General features: G+C 40.9%; 1 protein-coding gene, 1 non-coding gene and 1 pseudogene across 2 annotated transcripts in view; all 3 read right to left on the reverse strand.

Moving 5' to 3' along the window:
• Gpr158 (G protein-coupled receptor 158) overlaps positions 1-22,474 on the reverse strand; it is a 407,492-nt gene that overhangs the window by 124,669 nt on the left and 260,349 nt on the right. Inside the window, exon 5 of the mRNA XM_052156881.1 lies at positions 10,275-10,343. Within this exon, the coding sequence (XP_052012841.1) occupies positions 10,275-10,343 (69 nt within the window). The remainder of the gene's footprint in view (positions 1-10,274; positions 10,344-22,474) is intronic.
• Positions 13,425-13,563, reverse strand: LOC127665296 (small nucleolar RNA SNORA48). The gene has a single exon (XR_007973351.1). It is a non-coding gene; the product is annotated as a small nucleolar RNA SNORA48 (small nucleolar RNA).
• LOC127664736 (ubiquitin-conjugating enzyme E2 variant 1-like) lies at positions 14,853-15,143 on the reverse strand (annotated as a pseudogene).

Here is a 22,474-nt window from a genome sequence, read left to right on the forward strand (position 1 = left end):
AGCTCTGAAAATGTAAGCCAGCCCAAATTAAATGTTTTCCTTTTTAAGAGTTATCATAGTCACAGTATCTTTTCATAGCAATAAAATTCAAACTAAGACAGGGACCTATTTGCCAAATCCTCCTTTGACTGCTTTACCTGGCTCTGCATCTTCTGAGGTTGGATTTTGCAAAATGATTTTACGCACATATTATGCCTTTGTGTTTTCTCTTTTCCAGTTTTCTCTAAACAGTATGTATACTTTATTTGTTTGTGACAGTTTAGAAATGCTTAATAGACCTTGACACTTAATGTGGAATTTACCTTATAACAAGTGCCATCTTCAGTGCAGTTAAAGGCCACTTATAATCATTTATAAGTTATATATTCACAAACATTTATAAACTAGCCACAATGGTTTTGGCTTTTCTATTTACATTTATTTTCTATTTGGCTTTTCTATATACAAAATATATAAATATTTCTATTTACAGCAATATCATTGAATAAGAAACCATTTACCAGGGCTCCTGTTGGTTTTATTTATAGTTATTTTCTTAACTATTCCTTAAGCATTGCCAAGTGTTTCATGATGCTTACATCACATTTTCTATATTAGGTCTGCAGAGATGAACCTGGACATGATTATATAAAGGATCTGACAACTAAGAAAATATTTCCTTGAGATGGTTAAAATTCTCTAAAATCACATACTAACATAGGGTAACTAATCCTGAAATCTAATTTAGTTAAGCTTTACATTAATTAAATATAATGTATTAGACTTCAGTAATGGAAAGTGACTCATACATATTAGGTCAGCACAGGAAAAATCAAAATGCACTTCTCTGTGTGTGTGTGAGAGAGAGGGGGGGAAGAGAGAGAGGGTGGGAGAGAGAGAGAGAGAGAAAGAAAGAGAGAGAGTCAGACAGAGACACGGAGAACAAAAAGTAGCCTTTATTACCCATGAGCAAAAGCCTTAATCTACAGATTATAGTAAGTGAATTTGGAACAGATACTTTGTTCTTCTCATGATATTTCAGTAAGAGCTAAAATGCCAGGCTACACCAGAAGTGAAACCCTGCTGCAGATCCTGTTTCTTCGTTTTGAACAGAAACCATCTGACTGTCAAATTTCCTTGTATACACTGTCCCTGCTTCTGTCTGTTTGATCCAATTTCAGATTCTCTATAATTGTGCTGGTTTATCCTTTTTCCATATCACAAGTTTTAAAATTAATCTTTTCTTGCTTGTTCCAAAATAACTAATTTTTTTAACTTAAGAAGTTGACATTGAAGAAGTATTTTTAAAATCAAGGGAGTTCCCCTGGAGATCTGTGATCTTAGTGCGTTCTAAAAGACAGCCCACACCAAGGTCACAGGGTGTACAAGCAAGCCCTGCTCCTAGAAGAGTAAGGAGGTCAGTATTGTGGCAGAAGGCAAAATATGGAGGGCCAGTGGTTTTGAAGCATCAAAGGTGAGGATGAGCTGGATTCTGTCAGGCTTTGGGTGATGTTTCAGACAGGACATGATGGGAAGGAAGAAGAGGTCACATAAGTGGGGCAAGTTTCATGCTAAGACTCCATCAACATAAGGGCTCAGAGTATAGTGCCTGGCCTGAAAACAGAATCCTGGGATCTGGAATAGAGGGGGGGGGGGGTGGCTGTGACAGGGTTTGAGCTGCAGGAATATTATCTGTCTCGGCTGTAAATAAGAGATTTCCAGCTTCTGTGGTTAGAAGAGAGACTGAGAAGCCAAAAGTAGAAACAGTGAGACTAGTTAGAAGCTTACTGTAACAACCTAATTCATCTTGATGGAGGTGATTCAAATGAGGTTGAAAACAAGACCATTAAAGGTGGGGTTCTAGATGTGCTCTGAGGATCATGATTCTCTCCCGCTCTGAGATGGCGCTTACTTTTAGTTTAAAATTTAAAGACAGTGATGCCATAGAACACAAATATCACCCTCCTAGGCATATACCTGGCAGACACTGAGAGAGACGCGAGAACCAAAACACATACTAGTATGTTTATCAAAGCATGGAGGGAATCCCGACAGCTCTGTGGCACTGTCTCAGCATGCAGTCTGAACAGGTTTGATGTTTCTATGCAGACACAAGGGTTGCCTTGACACAGTTTCCAGCTCCGTGCCTCCCTGTGTTCCTCAGTATGGTCAACACAGAAGTTTGCCTCATCTAGCCACCCTCTGGTAACTACCTTCCCTACCCCAGCAGAGAGATGAATCTACTGGACTCATCCTACATGGGATGCAGAGGCTAGAAATAGGAAGACACTTCAAAGTCCAATATCAATCGCAGCATGAGAGCAGAGGATGTAACCTACGCAGTCTAACCCACCAAGGAAGACCACCAACAGGAAATGTCTTTGCAGGTAGAGCCAAGATGCCAGTTTGTGCCTCTGCCTCTTTCAGCATCCCCATCTGTAAGCTTAGCAGACTGCCCCTTTGTCAGTGCTTCCAGCCCTTACCAGGTTTGAGGTTTTGATTACTCCTGAAATATTTACAATCGCATCAGTGGACCACGTTTTATCGTCTTCAGAACTTCAGCTTCCTGGATCTGCGTTTCCTCTGTGGCTATGGTCCCTCTGGTTTGCACGTCCTCCTCTGTTGTCTGCGGCGGTTCCCTCCAGTCCACACTCGGTCACCTCTACTCTCACTTTGGTTTATGCTGCTTGAGTTGGTTCTCACCGCTCTTTAATTGTGTAAGGGTTCTGATTCTATATTCATTTCTTTCCCTCTGCTCTTGCATTCCTGGCACAATGGTATCTCTTTCTCTGATTTTCCTCTTTTCTTTGAGCCCTTTCGTTAGAAAGAACTTTTTCTCTGCATTGTATTTGAGGAAATGAGAATCAGTTATTTAAACTCTCTTCTTTGTATTCTTCCCTCGTTTTGTTTTAGCTTGCAGTAATTACTATATTTCATAAAACCAAAAAGGTGTTTATAACAAGTAATATAATCAAATTTATGTTAGTCCTAGCTAAGATCACAATACTCTTGTTTTTCACTAAAAATCTAAAGATTCCAAATTTCAATTGTTTGAAGCTCTTTCAGCTTAAGTAAAATATGGCAGTGGTGGTTGATTAATTTCTACCCCATCCAAGACACAAACCATTAGCTGTCTATCAGCACCCTTGCATGTTGGTAACTATTCCTATGTCTGAACTCTCTGCTTATGGTACCGAGACATAAGCACAAGCAAGTGGATAAGTGGAACTGCATTTTTGGATACAAAATGAACAACTGGAGCAGGGACTGTCCCTGAAGTTGTTGCCTATCAGTGGGATATGTTCTTCCACCTGGGCTGCCTTGTCTGGCCTCAGTGGGAGAGGTCTGGCAGAAATTTGAAGTGCCAGGCTGGGGGAAGATACAGAGGGGACCCCCACCTGCCCATAGGAGAAGGGAGAAATGGATTGTGGGAAGGGGTGACCAGGAAGGGGACAGTGAGTGGGATGTAAAATGAATAAGCCAAAAAAATTTAAATTAATTTTTAAGAAAATTAAAGCTTAGAGAGAAAAGGGGGGGGGGGGAAGAGCTCTTCCATGAGATTGCTCAAACCGCCTTGATGAAGGAGGTCCAGACTTCAGATAATATTTGTTCTTCATACTTCATCCTGTGCTTCTGAGTTAGTCTAATCTTTGAGAAGTAAAGAGACTCCCAGCCCCATGCATCATGCTTTCAAGCTACTTTGCCTTTGATAAGGATCCCCTGTTCTTCCCCCTATTGCTTTTTCTTATTTGCTTTGGGAAATTATATATATATATATATATGCACATATGTATGTGTATGTGTACATGTACACATATATTGCATAATACATTATATTATATATTATATAGGTTCTTCAGAAGAGATCCAATTACATATATATATATGTATATATATATATATATATATATATATATATATATATATATACACACACACACACATATGTGTGTGTGTGTGTGTATCAGAATATATTAAGTCAGCTCTAAAGTAGTAGCAACAGTAAAGAACAGTCGAGAAGCTGAGAATCCAGTGTTACTCCATATTTGGTGCTGGGTGTCTCAGCAGTCAGAGGAGCCCCATGATAGCTGTCTGTCACTGAGGATGATAGCCATACCTACTCACTGCACAAAATAGGATGTCTCCATGGTCCCAAATCTGACACCAGAAGCCTAGAAGATATCTTAGAGAAGCACAGGTCCCACATCCATGATGTAACTTTGGGAATACTGATTTGTTCTGCTATTGGTAAAGGAATGACAACCACCAGCACCACCACCACCACTACCACCACCAGCAGCCGCAGCAGCAGTAATTAGTGACAGGATAGAAGGCCATGGACTGAAAGAAATCTTCCTTCTGACATACTTTTTTATCTGTGATACTACCAGAAGGTGACACCCACGGCCTGGGTGGGTCCCACGTCAATCAAAGCAAACAGTATTTCTTCAGGTGAGGCTCTCTACTCAGGTGATTCTAATTTGTGGCAAGTTGACATTAAAATAAACCATGAAAGGTTCCAATCCAAATGGGTCTAAAGACCTCACATGAGATGGGTTCTGGATCAGCTTAAAAACATTAAACTGAAGGGAAGTATCTCAAGTGAGAGTGGAGATAATCAAAATACACTGTACTCACATGGGAAATACTCAAAGAGTAAATAAAGTGAAAATTAAACAAACACTAGCCCATCTATGAAGCTAGAATCTTTTACTCCTGGGCTCATCACAGTGGAAGTGAGTGTTTCAGAACCAGAACATCACAGAAGAGGCGGGACTAGGAAAGAAAAGGATAAACTTATCTGGAACATTCTACTGAACAAGTGATGGGATTATATAAAAGGTGTAAGTTCTGTCTCCTTTGTTTTCCTTCCTGTAATGAGCTGGGAACAATGTCTACTTGCTTTCCTTTGCATGTGGCTGTCACATACTCTAGGTGGCTTTCTCTATTCAGAGTTCCAGAACAAGCCAAGTTTTAGTTTGGGTTGTGGTTATCCTAGTAGAAATGATCTCCTAATTGGATTAGGTTCTATGCCAATTAAACCCACCCACCTCCATGAGGCTGACCTGAAAACTGCCATTTGTGGGGTAAAATAATTGAGAATCAGAAACTTCAGATGATTCATCTCTGTGGTCTGTACAGAGAGGAAGAAGTTCCATGTGAGTTGATGTGTGTTGTTGACACAGCTATGGTAATGTCATTGGCCTTAAGATCAAGAATATGACAAAGACTTCCTCAGGGGACCAAGCTTGAATAGACAGTGTATGCAGAAAGTGTCCACCAGAACTTTTTCCCCAAAGATGTTTATGACCTAAAGACTGCTTCCCTACACAGAGAGCCCCTACAGATATTAGGTAAAGCTCTCTCCTTGATTCAACTGTATACCATAAACCCTGCCTCCTTGTTCATTTGTATGCAATAACCCCAGCTTTCTGCTCAATTCTATCTAATAAACACAAAGCTTCTGTGGGTGATACCATTTCCCCAAAAGATGAGTCCACCAAACTTCTGTTTTCTCCTGAACTTGTAGATCCCAGTGCATGCATCTGCTCTGCCCCATCCAAATCAGGTCTGTCCCTGGAGTCTGCAGGATGTGGCAATGGTTCATTCATACTTATAAGGAATCTCACATTGAGCATTAAGCCAAACCATTAACTATCAAAACTCAAAATCTGCTTTCATCCTTTGTATCTTCTGTTTCCAGCAGATAAAGTAGGGAAGGTTTATTGACTGACTGAGAAGGACACACAGGCCTCCCCACTCCCTGCAGATGTTGTTTCAGTATCTTGTTATCACTAGTAAAGAAAAAGGTAGAAAGTTGAGAGATGGGTCTTTGCTTGGGAAAGGTTGTATGATGTGACCATCTCTCTGCCTTTCTTTCATTTGCAAAATTATGACTTTGAGCAAATACAAAAGTGTATCATATTTCTCTTCAAGGCCAAATATTTTATCATTCTTTTATGTAAGCTTGGGGAGCTTAAAATATATATCATTTATGACTTTTATTGATCATAAACCAATTAAGGAACCATAGGATAAGAAACTACTGTCAACTGAAATGGATGCATTAGTTAAAGCAAAACAAACTTCTAGGCTCGCATTACAAATAAATGTTATAAATTGAAAACGCCTTTTAGTGCAATTTAAAAAGAAACATATACTATAGTTGTTGGGGTTTTTTTTCTCCGAAAATCTGTTTACTTCTTTTACAAGCTATACAAAAGTATTTAAGTGATCATGGGTGATAAATCATTTGCTCACAATGCATGGGCTTCAAACTATGAGATTCTTTTGAAAATCTGTAAGAAAAGGCTTCAAAAGCAGCAGCTCGAGCTACCAATTATAACAATGCTAACTTCAGGCAGATTTGGGTTTGTCTTCGTCTGCACAATGATGATAATGTCTAATTTGGACTTTCCAATGTAAGCATTGTTACGAAATCATCTGTAGTCCAAGATTGCTTAGAAATGGCAAAAAATAACCTTAATTCTTGCAAATCTGAACAACAATATGCAGCATAAAGAGAATAAAAAGTTCATTGCATAACACAGAAGAGCAGGGAGCAGTCAGCCCAGTCTCCTTCTGTGGAAGAACCCAGCCCTAAAAACAGTCTGTTTTATTCAAGTCTACTTTAAGAGGCTCTAATTCCCAGCAAATTTCATGAACAGTTCTGGTATATACACAGCAGGAGCTCAGATAGTGTATAGGTATTTAAAAGCAGGGGGAGGTTTTGGTCATGTTTAAATAAATTTGACCTTCTCACTACACAATCTGAATATCCCCCAACCCAAACTTGTTTTCTGAATTCAGAGCCTTGTAGGTTTTTGATTTTCAATTTTGATGTTCAATTGGTGCAGTCTATCACAATATTCCAAAGCATGAAAGTAAGTCGGGGGGGGGGGTATTGTGAATTGATGTAGGAGGGTACACCCCACTATTGGTGGTACTATTCGTAGGTGGGTCTGAGCTGTAGAAGAAAGGTGGCTACACAGGCCAAAGGTGAAATCAGCAGCTAAGGATGAAGCCAGCCGGGTGAGCCACGCTGGTGAAGAGAGTTTGCATGGTAAACCTCTCTTCTTATGGGGGCTCATGGAGAAGTCCTCCCTTTATATTTAAGTATCAAGTGTCTCCCTTTTCTATCTGTATCTAATGTTACCGTGGGTATAAGGCTACCAAATGACTTTCAGACATGGGTTCTATTCAATTAAAGCATCCCCAATAACTGTTCAATATTTAACCAGACATTGTTATTTCAAATGTTCTGCTTTTCTGTAACATGTCTTCTCTGTAACAGGCTTTATAATTCTACAGATTATAGGTGATGCTCAGAAATATGACCACCTAAATGAGAATACACCTTCTTAGTAAAAACGAGTCAAACTTTTGTTCATACCACAGAATGACCTTTCAACAGCTTTTTTTTTTTTTTTACCTAATTGTAGACAGTAAAAGCAAACAATAAATGAACCGTTATTTTTAGTTTCCTCCTGCTAAATAGAATCTTTGTAAGTCATTGCTGCGGCAGGAAAGGGACCAGAGAAGATGGAAAGGATTGGATTTATTTGAGAACAAAAAGAAGATCATAAAGCAGGAGATCAGAAGGAAAAGAGGAAATATTGCATGACGAGACAGTAGAGGCAAGCAAAATTATATCATAGGCCAGGGCAAGAGTTTTAGCTTTTCTTCTAAGAACATTGATGAGGTAGCATTAGAACTGCTTAGAAGTAATGGTTTCAAAGATATGTTGATGACTGGGTACATGATAGGTTTAAGTACAGCAGAGGGTCCCGAACAATAAACAAAGAATAAAAACAGATAATGCAAAATAGTCTCATATTATTAAGACAATTCTTCAGGTTAGTCAGGTCATTTTAATTCTTTCACTGAATTATTAGGTCATTCTATGATTCTGTTCAAATACCTGCCTGGTAGTTCTATGGGGGGATTAAACACTAGGGTGCAAACACATCACTTACAGAGTCAGAATAAAATAAATGAGAAATACTCAGTCTTTAAACTCTACATCACTTCTTTATTAATTACTATATGTATGAGTTAGAAACATTAATGTAGATCATTTCTATAGGAAAATAAATTCTGATTTTCTCAGTTCCTTTGAGATATTATGACAAAACACCTGAGACTGGGTGGTTTATAAAGAAAATATGGTAGATGTGTTAGCTAGTGCTGTGTCAACTTGACACATCTAGAGTTATTTGGGAAGAGAGAACCTCAACTGAGAAAATGTCCTCATTGTTTGACTAACGGGCAAGTCTTTCAGGCATTTCTTGATTTTTTTGTGAGAAGGCCCAGCCCCTTGTGGGTCCTCCCTAGGTACCATGCCTCGAACAGTGGTCCTGGACAGTATAAGAAGGCAAGCTAAGAAAACCATTAAGAACAAACCAGTAAACAACATTCTTTAAAGGCTTTCACATCAGGTTTTGCTTCTAGGTCTCTGCCTTGATTTCCTTCCATGACAGACTGTGATGTACAAGTATAAATGAATAAAGTCCTTTCCTCCTCAAGTTGTTTTGATACTTGTATTTTATCACAGCAATAGAAATCCCAGAAGTAGGAGACAGAAGGACAAAAGGAATGACAGTTTTGCCATTTAGCTCTTTTTATAACTGCTTTATTCCGAGTATTAGAACACAGCTCTTTGGACGGAAGCATCTTTGAGAAATTTCCACCTCCCAACACAGTCCCCTAGGGAGGAGAGTGCTAAGACACAAATCTGGGAGGCACATTCTGGTCACTGCAGAGATTATATCTTGATACATTTGAATCTTTAAAGCAAATAGAAAATGAAATTCTAGACCTAAATAGATTAAGAACCCTTGATCTAAGCTGACTGACAGGACAGGAATAGAAAAGTAATGGAGAGAGCATAACCCATAGAAAATTTGGCTTTCAAATTAATTGAAAGGATTTTGTTTTTACTGGGGTATATTTTACAAGTTTTGAGAAGAGTAAGATGGCTAGCTTAACTTTAGTGTTAAAAGTGGCTGATGTTTAAAAGTAGAGTGTAAGGGGGAGAACCTAAGAGATGGGTCTGATTATCATAATAATTCAGGGATGATGCCGGTGGTAGGAGCAGACTGTAGAGAGTATTTGCATTGCTCCTGTATTTTCAAAGGTCATTTGGCTGGCTAACATAAGAGAAGAGGTGTCAAGAGCCACTTGCAAGATTTTGACCCCAGTTTAAAAAAAAAATCAAGTAGCCTTATGTGGAGAGCAAAGAAAGAGACTGGATTTTAGGAAACATTAGAACCTCTGCTGGGAAATTTTCTTGTGATTCAGTGTAGGAGAAAGTAATCAATTGAATATGACTTTGGAGTTCAGGAGAACAATAATGTCTGGAGATACAGATGCCATGGCCATTAGCATATAAACATCAGTATGTGTTGCTAGATCAGATAGTCAGTGACAGTGTCTTTAAGAAATACTCTGTAGATGGAATTTGAAGACACTTGGCTATTAGTGAGAGAGACAAAGTGTAGAGAAATCTGAGAGGGACCTGCAATAGGAACAAGAAAGAGCATGATATGGGACCAACCCTGCTGTTTTCTCCAATGCCAGCTCAGCTTTCAGATCTTGGAAATGCTTTTTGATATCATCTTCCCTAGATTTGGTTGTGAGTCTTTGCTATGTACCCCTATGGCAAAATTCTCTGAGTCTTTGTCATGCTGTGTCACAGCGATGTGTACTAACTCATTTCTTCCTGTAAATCATAAGCTTCTTTAAGTAAAAAATCAAGAATATTTCCAGGCATCACCACCATGATTATCTCATGATAACCTCAGAACACCAATGGTTGAACTGAATTAGAAATTGGTATTAACCATCACAGACACAGTACTACTGTAATAAAATGAGTCTGCTATGATTATTAGGAGCAGTACCATATATACATTTATTACATTGAGTTTCTTTCTTTTTATAATTATTTATAAGGAACTATCTAGCATTACTTTGTTGCTATGTTTGCAGTTCTGACTCATATAATGGAGCAGGAAGAATGAAAGCAATATTATTTTTTATATATTAAACATGTGCACTAAATAGGACCTTTATATGCTACCTTACATAAATATTTGACCTTCCTCACAAAATTAGAATGAAAGGTACAATTAATTTTGGAGAAAACAACCCACCAGATTCATAAGTATCTAAAGTCATTAAAATTGTGTGAGTCAGATTTAAATATCTATCAGCTTTTTGTTAACATGCTACACACACAAAATATGGACAATCAAAGTAGGTGACTAGTTTTAAGACAGCAGGACATCACTTACCGGAAAGTATAGGAGCAGAGAACCAAAGAGTATTGTTTCCAACAGGATGAGGCCAGATGCCCTGATGCTCTAAAAGACAAATTGAGAATGTCAGTGTTAACTTAATTTCCAGGCAGAGAGGATTTATGCTACTGTAAAAAATGCCTCATCCCCGAGAAAAGCATTCTTCTGGGGGAAATTAAGTAAATAAATGAAATCTAGCTAGTGTTCAGGTGGGTGAACAGCTGACAGAGGAGGGACATCTGATTATAATGGGGTGACAGGAACTTCATGGAATTTCATTCTCCTCAACTTGAGATACTGAGTCATCTGAGAAGCCAAGAACACTATCTTGAAGATTCCTATAGTTTCAGAAAATTCCAAATCTTTTCTCTGCTTCTAAGACATAAGCCACCAGTACCCTAAGCCATTTTATGGACACTTCCTGGATCACTGTAGATGGTTAAAGTCTCAGAGCATGTGCTATATAAAGACTGCAATCTCAGTGATGTAATATAATCCCTATAACACAGCTTAATCGTATAAACAATATGAATCATATTCATATAAAATATTCTTCACCCTAAGTGTTATTTATCTTACAATCAAAATCCAAAAGACTAAGTTGTTTTCAAGTAGACTTCCTAATATTTAGTTTCTAAGCATGAATGTATTTAACAGCCTTATTCCATTTTTTAAAAAATATTTTTATTGATTTTCTGCAAGTGTCTCATCATGTACCCCAGTCCCAGCTAGCTCCCCTGCCCCTCATCTCCACCCTTCACCTTTTCAAACTCTCTCCCCTCAAATAAAAGACACACAAGCAAACAAACAACAATAACAAAACATAGACATCTCATCTTTGGAGTGGTGGTATGTCACAATGTGTCCCATAGTATATATCTGCCTGTCTACACATCTTTGATTGCAAATGTTCATTGCAATGAGGCATTGGTCTGCTTCAAGATCTCTGGCTTCTGTGACACCATTAATCCTCATTGGGACTGCTCAAAGGTATTCTGTTGTAGCCCTGGGTCATGGGGATCCTGCAGCTTTAGACTAGCAGGACTGACTGGCCCAACCTTTCACAGATTATATAGATTTGGGGGGTGGGCCAATTCAGAGCCTTGGATCTGAGTCTGGGAGATGGCAGAGCTAGTCAGCCCACAGGATTTCCCTTATCTGCACCACTAGGACAGATCTCCAACCCTCTTCTGGTTAGGCCACCCAATCCCACCATCAACCAGAGGCAGGGTCAGCTTTCCTCTTCTCAGGCCATCAAGGCTAGCTCACCTGCATGAGCCAGCTCCACTGTGCTTCCCAGTCAAGGTGCAGGGCCCTTGTACAGCACTCTCCAAAGTGCTGCAGCCTGTGAGGGGCTGGGCCAGCTCTCCTGCTCACACCCCCATGACTGGTTCATACATGCCTTCACCATCAGGCCTACTGTATTGCCCAGGTGAGGTGCAGGGCCCAACCCCCTGAGTGCTACAGCCAATGATGGGGTTTGGCTCTCCTGCTTTTACACTCACAACCCCAGCCTTCCTGATCACTACAGGTGGCAAGGGGGAGGGGCCAAGGTATCATCCCCCATACCTATGCTACCTCATGGCAGGCAAGTGGCAGGCCCAGCTTGCCCTCACTCTCATCCTCAGCACTGACTCATCTTCATCCCTACTATGAGGAGTGGCTCCGATGTGTTATCCAGGGCCTGCTCTACTAACAGCTGCAGCTGGTGAGGACCAGGCAGGACTAGCTATCCTGCGCTCATAATCCTATGGGAAGTCTTGAAAGCTGCCAGAGGTGGCATGGAGCAAGGGTTGGGACTCTATGCCTATGCTACCCCATAGCAGAGAAATGGTAGGGTCTGCTCTCCCACACTCAGGCCCTGGCGTGGGTCACCCACACCACTGCCATTAAAGACAGCTCTACTGTGTTTTCTGGGCAAGGCGTAGGGTCTGCTCTCCTTCATTTTCATTGGCAGGTCTGGCCCACCCCCACCACCAGGCTCTGCTCTGATCTGCTGTCCAGGCAAAGTTCAGGGTCCACTCTTTCAAGTGCTGCAGTTAGTGCATGACAGAACTAACTCTCCTGAGCTCTGCCAGTCTTAAACAGCAGTACTAACTTTCCAGAGTGCCATATCCAATGAGGAGCAGGGCCAGTTATCAGTAGCCTTTGAACATCTAGGTTGTCCAAAGTGGCTGCCCCAACCAGGGAAATCCCTGTGTTCTCTGATGGTAATATGAGTCACGGACATTGACAATGACCCCTGCCGTTGCATAGCCATGGACTCAGAGATGGCCCTCAGCAGTATTTTAGGCTGAGACTTCACCCCAGATGGCAGGGCTGGCCACTCACAACAGGTTACTCCTCTCCACCCTTGAGTCTCCAGTTCCATCTCTCTTCATAATGCTCAAGTTGTCCTGCCAGGAGCCATCCTCACGTAGATCTCAATGCCAAGAGCTCTCGATACCAGAGTCATCCCCACCTAGACCTAAATGCCAGGAGATCTCAATACCAGGAGTCATTCTCACTTAGATCTCCATGCCAGGAGCCATTCTTACATAGATCTCAAAACCCCCTCCTTTTGAAGCTCATCTGTGGATAGGTTACTATAGCAACCCCTTTCCATTTCACCTCCTGATGACCCCCTTTTTATCATGCTAGCTTTCCCCAGAAACTCCCGATAAACTGTTTCTTAGAAATGATGCCAACCCCCTGAGATTGTTCCCCCTTTACCCCTCCCAAAGCTTGTGAGCTTCCCTATATATTGGCTTGTGTAAAAAGTAGAATTTGACAGCTTGATCAGAATACAAACTTGCTGTTCGTCTCCTTGTCTCTTGCCTCTCTCCTTCCCCTTAGGTAGTTCTGGGGACTCTGTTGACTGTCCTGCAGGTCAGAACAATCATCCCACTTCTCTTTATCTCCCAAGAGACCACCACAGACTTGCACATTGTGGTGTGGCTCCAGCTGCAGGCTGAACATGCAGCTGGCAGGCTCCTGAGTGATATCCTCCATCTGGACTGCATGGCAAGCAGTGCGTCAGAAAGCAGGTGCCTATGGTCCACCTGTGTCGCACACTGGAGGACAGTTCTGTAGGTGGCAGGGTGGTCCACGGGTCCTTGTTTGTCTTCCTCCTACTCTGAACTGCCAGGACTTGATTTTATTTTATTTGTATGAGTCCTAGTCATAAAATAGATTTGGCTACCAAGGCAGGTGTCAAGCTAGGATGAACAAGAACCGCCATCTGCTCTGTCCCTGACTAAGAACGCCACCACCACCAAGGTGCCTCTTTCCCCTTTGGCAGCGGGCATGACTTTTTCTTTGTAGCACAATGAATTGCCTTTTTTCCAGGATGCATCCACATTGCAACGTTTTGTGGTCCTGAATAGAAATGGGGAACAAGACAAGGAGTCAGAAGGCCAGGCCGACCAATCTGCAAGTGATCTGCAAATGTGGTGACACAGAACTCCTCCCGGTCCCTGCAAAAGGTCTGAGGAGCAACACTAAAACCTGGGTCTGCAGGGTCAGGGCCTCTGACTCCAGCTGTCAGGCTCCACATCAGACCCAATGGGTGGCCAGGGTGACTAGGGAGCCCTGTTCAAACTTCTTCAATGTGTAAAACCAAAGCAATTATGGGAAAAGGAACCAACTCAGAACCGTGTGCACTGAGGACTGTCCACATGGCCTTTCTTTAGGCATATATCCACCAAGGACCCTGAGCGCTGGCTGGTCTGAGTCATCCTGTGACTGCTCTGTTCACCTCTAGACCTGAGCTCAAAGCTTTAGGGCTGATGGTGGCAATAGGGCCAAGGACCTGGCGCTCCCTTCCTAGGCTGGTGGCAGGCGAACCAGTGTAGTGTGGTCCGGAGCTAAGTGAGGGAGGCCAGGCTCTTCCAACCTCATCTGATGGCTTCTGGCCACAGCAAGCATTGGGTGGTGATGGGCAACAAGGGAGTTGAGGAGGGGAAAACAGCACCCCTTGATAAAGGTGGGGAGACAGACAGGAAGCCCTGAATTCCTCACCCATGGCCAATTTCATAGGGAGGAGAAAGTTACAGTCTAAGCTTTGGCCAAGGGTGGGAGTGGAGAAGTGGGACCATGTCTTAGATGGGGCATCACTTAAGACTTAAGAAAGCAGGGGTACAGCCAAAGCACGCCCAAGCCCAGCAATAGTCAGTCCCATGGCTGCTACCTGAAGCCTTCCCATCTATTCTAAGGGCCACCACACAGCTGTGGCTGAGGGTGAGGCGGGCAAAGGCAGGCCCAGGCCAAGTGTCAGCAGCAGGTGATTGTGTGACATGTCTGTTCACAGTTGCATTAGCTGTGCCTACTGCTTCCAAAGGAAACAGATTTCAACACCTTCTTGATCCCAAAAGTACATCCAAGCAGACAGTGGTTACATTTGACAGATGATGTTACATAGCACAACTTAGGTATTTCAAATGGACAAGAAGTCAGTATCAGAACAGTGTTCAGGATGAAGTCTGAGTGGGGCTTCCTCCCCAGTACTTTGAGATCTACAGATGTATCTAGAAAATTCACTGCTGTAGGAAATGAAGACTTGGGTTGGATGGGGAGGGGAGGCTGGGGCCTTGGTGACTAATTTCTATAACACTGTCCTTCTGCTGGCTGTAGCAGCTTTGTCTTCTCTTTTGACATCATCAGGTGCTGCAGTTCCTGCAGGATGACTTTGATGCTGTGGGAATTCTGCCCCTTTGGCAGTACTGCAAAATATATTGTTCATGGAGTCCCATCTTGTGTCATGTCCTCCTTGTCCTCCAGAGCCCAGCTAACTATGCCATTGCCTGCTCCTTCCTGGCCTTCTTCCAGCTCTTCCAACAGTCAGAAATTTCATGGGACTTTTACTCCTGAGCCTGTGGTGGCTGCCATCATGTGTCTCAGTGGCTTGAAGGCTGGCCCCTTCTTCACCCCATGACTTTATATATATATATATATATATATATATATATATATATATATATATATATATATATATATATATACAAACACACACAATCTGTGAAGTATCAAATTGCTAAAACAAAATGGGATTGAGGCAAGAAATAAAATACTAAATCAATCTTAGCTTATAGCAATAAATTTAGCTTCAATGAGCTAAAGTTTCAAGATAGTCTCTCTGGAATCCCTATGTTTTCATGAAATTTAATATAAAGCATACATAGACGTTACCAACATACAGATGTCTTACTTATCAGGAAAGTTATGTGAAGCAAGAAAATTAATTCTGCAACAACCAAAATATGCTAGGAATCCAAACTATGACAGAACGTTGTATTCTTTTGAAAACGATCTGATAACTGGAGAACCAAGAAAAGGTAATTCTAATTCCCCTTCTGAAATCTTGCAATGTATTAACCACACAGAACTGTGGTGTGTGATCCTTCAAAGGAACTTGTAACTAAGGGTTTGAGGATGGTGTGCAGTAGTGATCATTTGAGTAGTTTTCCCAGTTTCTTTTTCTGTGATGCTAAGGATGAAGCCCAAAGCCTACACTTGCCAGGCAATCTTTACTTACACTATATCTTCTGCCTCTCTGTGGTTTTTCCATATGGATTATTGTTTTACCTAGTAGATGTTTTGATGAAAAGTAAATTTCTATCATCAGTATTTGAGTGTGGGCTGGTAAAATTTCTAAAATGGAAAATTACGTTTGCAAAGCATTTCTACTTATGGATGTTTTTATAGCTTATCTTCTAAGTTTTTTTAATATGTCACTAAGACTCAGACTCCAAACCATTATACAATACTTCTTATAAAATAATCTATACAATGTTGACAAAAGAACAGAGTAAGGCCTAGACAGAACAGCAAAAAATAAATAAATGAACAAAAAATAAATAACAGGGTTTGCAGTTAAGTTTGCCTTACTGTGAATTCTAAAATAGCTATTTCAGTAGGCAACAGTGAATTTCAATAGCCTTACCAATAAAAATGAGTATCCAACACCTTATTAAACCCAGTAAGTTATTAAACATGGAGTAGATAAAATGGCTAGCATTGGACTTGGGGTACATAATTGCATATCTAGTTTTTAAAGCATAAAGCAGTCCCTAACTGATGAATCTGAAAACTCTAGGTATATTTTGAGAGCAACAAAAATTCTTTTATGTTTGGAATAGAAAAGACTGTGGAAGAGACACAGGAGATAGCAGAGTTGTTAGGATCACATACTGTTCTTGCAGGGGACCTGAGTTTGATTCCTTTGACCATGTCAAGCAGCTCACAACTGTCTGTAATTCTACCTCCAAGAGATTTGTCACCCTTTTCTGGACTCCAGGATCATCTGTACTCATGTGCATAGACATATAAATTATTTTAAAACAATACACACACTATAATAAAAAAAGCTAACTTCAAAATTACACCAGAAGGTCCAAGAGCACAGTGATAGTGTTGATGTTCTGTCTAAGCTCCACCCCACACCTACCTGGCAATAGCTAGGTATGCCCCACCCCAGAGATCTGGCCCACTATAAGAGGGGCTACTTGTCCCTCCTCTCTCTTTTCTCTCTGCTCTCCCACACTCTCTCACCTCTCTGCCCCTTGGGCTCTTCCCCCCTCCACGTGGTCATGGCCAGCCTCCACTCCACTCTCTATTCTCTCTATTCTCTCTCTCTCTCTCTCTCTCTCTCTCTCTTTCCCTCTCTCTACCACTAATTCCCATCACCTACTCTGAATAAACTCTATTCTAAACTATGCCTGTGTGTGTGTGGTCCCTCAGGGGCAGAGGTGCCCAGGCAAGGGCCCACCTGGACACCTTCCCCAGGCCACTGAGCCACTCCCCTAACCCCCTATACTCTCCCCTTTTTAAACCCCTTCAGATAGGGGACCCAAAAGTTCTTTGCTTAGTGTGTGAAGATGCTATGGTGTGGTGGTTTCTTCTCTTCTCCATGTCTTCTGATTATTTCAGGGGCAGTGGACTGTATGTCTGCCTTTCAGTCATTACAACAACACAGCAGTAGCAATCATGTGTGTTTGGGTATATTCTCACAACTACCTTTTTCCTTTATGCTTTATATCAGAGATGTATGTACTTCTTTGCTTAGCCTCCATCCCGGCTAAACAGGGAAGCCTAGAATTCCAGCTTCTAAATTGGAACTCTGGCATGTGGCTCCATCTTCAAATGGGAGACATAGTTTAAATATGCATGTCCCCCCCCCCCCCGCTCAAAATATCTGCCTTGTCTGGCCTCAGGAGGAGAGGATGCTCCTAGCCCAGCAGAGATTTGACGTGCCAGGGTTGGGGGGTACAGAGGAGAAAGGCAGGGGAGGATAACATACTGGAGTGCAGGACCAGGTGGGAGGACAGTGATCAGGATGTATAGTGAATAAATAAATTATTGGGGAAAATATCCTGTGCTGGATCTGGCTTCAAACTCAAACATAATGAGCCAAAGACCATGAGTGGTTCCTCAGGTCAAAGAAGCATTGCATGTGACCTAAACTATTCCACCACTTTCCCTATTGCCTTTCTGGAATTAGAACATTTAACTGGACAAAACCCTTGCTTTACACTTGCTATCAAGGATTCATATACAATTACTCTGAGCCATGCACTGAATAAGTACATAAGATGTGAGATAAGAGGTGCTTGGGGCTGGGAGAGGAGAACTGAAACGTGGTGACTGATGACAGAGATAATGAACAGAGTGACTGTGGAGAAGGAAAACATTCACCTTCTGAGCATGTTTTCTTGAGATAGACATGGTGGGATAGAACTAATTTTAACTAGAGTTATGAAATGGGAAATGCAGGGGAGGGAGCACTTTCTTGGAAGATAGTCAACAATATATGCTATGATGTTATCTATGTAAAACAACTAGACAGCATACATGTGTACCTACATAAATAAAGACTCAGATTCATAGGTGTGTCCAACCAGTGGATTCCAGGCTGTGCATAGCCCAGGATAGCTCTGAATGCAGGCCACTGTAGATAACAATGTCACATCACCCTTGGTCTAGAGGATTCATCCTAAACTGAGAGTAAATGTCTCTTCTGAAGCAGAGATTATATTTGGACATAAGAGAACTAACCTAGAAATCTTTCTTTATATTTAAGGAGATACAGTCAGAGACTTCTAAACCATATGCCTTTTTAGTAATTAACTGAAGAAAACCTAAAGCCCATTATAAAACTCTATGATTATGAGTTATAATTTGCAAAAAGTCTAAATAGAACCTTTCTTATAGCTAATACTAATAAATACGATTGCAAAACTTTGTAACGGAGAGTGCACATTAGCTTTCTTCTGTTCTCACCCTGGATTACTTTCCCAGTTCCCAAACCCCCAAAGATAAATTATGAAGATTAAACTCAAACCTGTAGATAAAAGGAAAGACTAATGATATTCTACTAATTTTATCAAATTGTGTCAAAGCCATTTTCTAACTCCCAGCACCCTAGCATGCAAAGTGTAGAGGCACATGACCCAGCGCACGCTTGAAGCTTGCGGAGGCAGATTTGCCCTTATACAACACCCTCCAAAGAAGCCCAAACCATTTGAGTAATAAAAGAACAGGAATGCTGAAGGCTGTGTTTTTTAAAAAATAATTTAAAAGGTTTGTTATTATTTCCCTGGCTCTGTGGGACTAACTCTATTTCATTTCATATTTTAAACAGTTTTAGCCTCTGGGGAAATAACACACATCTTGCTAACACAATGTAGCTATTTTTGATCATTGCCAATGTCTTTAACCTTGCAATATTTAAACTTCCCTTATGTTACAAAAGAAATTGCTGAGAAAGAAAACATTTTGAATAGCTCAATTTCATGATCTATGAGTAAACACTGAGGTAGAAATAGAATTATATTTTCCAAAGGATGAACAGCATAGGACTTAGAGAGAAACTAATAGCCCACAAATATCTCATTTACATAGTAACTTAGATACAGAACAGACTCATGGGCTCACCTTTTTTGCTAACTCTTTTGTTTCAATAGTCACAGATGAGAAACTTCCTTCCAGTGACACTTGACAAGGATTTGACACAATGGTGTCAATAGGTTTCCAATAGGATGGAAACAGGATGTGAAAGGCAGTACGAAAGAAAGCTTAACACTGGCAATTTGGAGGAAGTTATTGTTTAGTAATTTTATTTCTTTATAAATGGGTAAAAATAGACTGTCTTTCTTGAGAGACCTCAGGAAGTTCAAATATAGTAAGAATATCTGCAAGGAAATGCTGAAAGCTCAACCAATGCAGAGATAATTGCAATAAATTTAATCTGTTAAAATCAATTTTCCCTTTTCAGAAAAAAAAATCAGCAATAAAAAGGGTAAAAAACAAAATGAGGAATAATAAAGATACTCCTGAAGTAAAAGTTGAGTAATTCAGAGAATTCCAAGCATTGTGGACAACTGTCATATTTAACTGGTTTGGAATGACAATATTAGTTGCTTATCAGCTTTGTGACACTAAACCAGATGCATAACTTCTGAGTTCAACTATATTTGTCTTGTGACATGATCACCTTTTGAAAAGTTTATCTGAAAGTGCATAATATACACATAGTTTAATAATTTTTAAAACAGCATAGTACACTAAATAAAGAGTAAAATAATAAATTATCTCCTCTTCAGAAGAGAAGGGGAGAGGGGAAGCAGGAAGGGCTATGAGGAGGGGGGGTTGAGTAGACGGGGTGCTATTTGAAATATAAAGTGAATAAATAAATTAATGGAAAAAATAAATTATTTTCATGCTTGTGAAACTAGAAATTGTGGGCCCCACCTTATTAATCATGATTTACCATATATTTCTGGGCAGAAACATTTTTTACAGGCATTATTATTTTGCAGAGTTAACTAGTGAGATGCTTTGACAAGTCGCTTTTCTGTGTTTCAAATCAAACCAACATTTCAAGTATGCCCCAAGCATGTCTGATTGTTGCAGAGAAGCAGAAGAACTCAAGATGCAGGAGAGTAAACATCCTGACTGATCTTCATGTCACTCCTCTTCCATGCTTCTGGCAAAGCAATTCACTGGTCTATGATAAAACCCTTGTTAGGCTTCTGATAGCTGTCCCTCTTTCTGAATGTGTTTCTCATCTAAGGACCATGTCCTATATATACTCATTGGCAAGCCTTTAGCTACAACTCTGTGGTCTATTTGCAATCTTCCATCTCCTCCCATCCTTGTTTTGGAACTACTAAACAAAGTAATACATGGTTCACAAAATGGAGCTAAATGCTCCACATGCCCAGAAAGCATACAGGAATGAATGTAAAGGCTGAACACAAGGCCATCTTTCTTTAGATAGCTTCCTGTGCATCCTTAAGAAAGAAGACATAGAATCCCCAAAATACATTCACTGTGAATTCAATTTTAAGTGTTTCATTAAAAACCACTGAGATGAATGGATGCTTTTTTGAATAAAAAGTAGATTATTGAAACAACTAATTATTGCTTTTGAAAATAATATTCCCTTCTGAGTGAGATGCAAGCATTCTCCAATGGCCCCTCTCTTTTACTTAGCTTACTTTAGGTCTATAGATTGAAGTATGTTTATTCTGTACTTTATAGCTAAAGTCCATATGTGAATACATACCATGCGTATCTTTCTGGGTCTGGGTTACCCCACTCAGGATGATCTTTTCTAAAACTAATAAAAAAGGGAGGAGATATAGAGAGCCTTTTTGAGGTGCCAAGCCACCTGGCAGGAACTTGACATAGACCAAAGTGAAGTTCCTCTCCCAGCCTTTGAGTGGGAACTCCTGTGCTAGCCATAATCCCCTCCACCTAGGGTGGAGTGCTCAGACCAAGGTGAAGCCCATTGTTCTCCAGGATCTGCAGTTTCCTGAAAAACACTAGCCACCTGTGGAGCAACTGAACCAGTTCTGCTGAGAAGCTTCCAGCCCTTTTCCCCTGCCTATATATATTGGGAGTTCTTCATTAAACTTTGAGACCTTGAATAGCAGGTGTTATCTTGGTCTCCATTTCTTTTTTTTTTCCCACCTTCCCATACATCCCCAGCTTCCCTTCCCAGTAACCGGTTCGATGTAACGGCAAGCAGTTACATATTGGTGCCCAAACATGTGGCCAGACATGGGAAGGTCTCCTGAGATGACCCTGTCTTGGCAAAGCTTCGCAGAAAACAGAAAAAGTCCTGCACAGTGAGTAACTATAGGAGTTAAATACTAGCGCAAGTCTAAAAATTTCATCTTTTAAAGCTGTTGTTGTAGGTGCAGAAGGATATGGGCTAAGTGGAACAGCATTGACCCAGCACTGAAATTACTTAGGGATTGACAGTGGAAAATGGGATAGGAACTTTATAGGCATTTGTCCACAGCCTTAAAGAGCTGCTTCAGGCGAAAGGAGAAGGGTTTGAAAAACAATGGTTAGAAGGTGGGGTTTTTTTGTTTTTGTTTTTTGTTTTGTTTTGTTTTGTTTTTAGATCAAATAGATTCTTGTTGCCCATGGTTCCAAGAAAAAAGAACTTTAGATAAGAGAACCTGGGAAAAAATTGGAAAAGTGTTAAGAGCCGCCAAGGCAGATAATACTACCCTCTGCCTCTGGATGCTTATAAAAGATTATTTTCTATTAGTTTCAGTGTGTCTGGTTTTATGTGGAGGTTCTTGATCCACTTGGACTTGAACTTAGTACAAGGAGATAAGAATGGATCAATTTGCATTCTTTTGCATGAGGACCTCCAATTGAACCAGCACCATTTGTTGAAAAGGCGATCTTTTTTCCACTGGATGGTTGTCGGAGACCAAACTGTGGAAAAACAGACCCTCAACAGCCCTCACCTTGAAAGTTCACTGACCTTGTGGTTTACAGCTGAACCACCCCCTTCTTCACACAAAGCTGATGAACTGGTTCTCATCCTGGCCGAACACCTGGGGTTGTCTAGGCAGAACCAGCATTCCAGAAACACTGCTGGAAGCCACAGTCAACTTCCACCCAGACGACCTTTTCTCTTTCTGTGCCTTTAGCTTTCCCCTCAGCCCCTCCCTACTTTCTCTTCTGGTGGGTTCAAAACCAGGTGTTTTGTGTTTCATTAAAAAGGCTTTGACAAAGAACACCCCGTTTGCTTGACCTCGCTCTTCTTTCCCGCCTGTTTCTCTCTTTCAGGCTTGGGTTCCCCTACGCTCCCCGAATTACTAGGTCCCGCGGGTTGGGACAGATGGTTGTAGCTCATTTGTCAAAGATCAAGTGACCATAATTCTGTGGGTTCATTTCTGGGTCTTCAATTCTATTCC

Source organism: Apodemus sylvaticus, chromosome 14 (genome assembly GCF_947179515.1).
Source record: "Apodemus sylvaticus chromosome 14, mApoSyl1.1, whole genome shotgun sequence".
Classification (NCBI taxonomy): Eukaryota; Metazoa; Chordata; class Mammalia; order Rodentia; family Muridae; genus Apodemus; species Apodemus sylvaticus.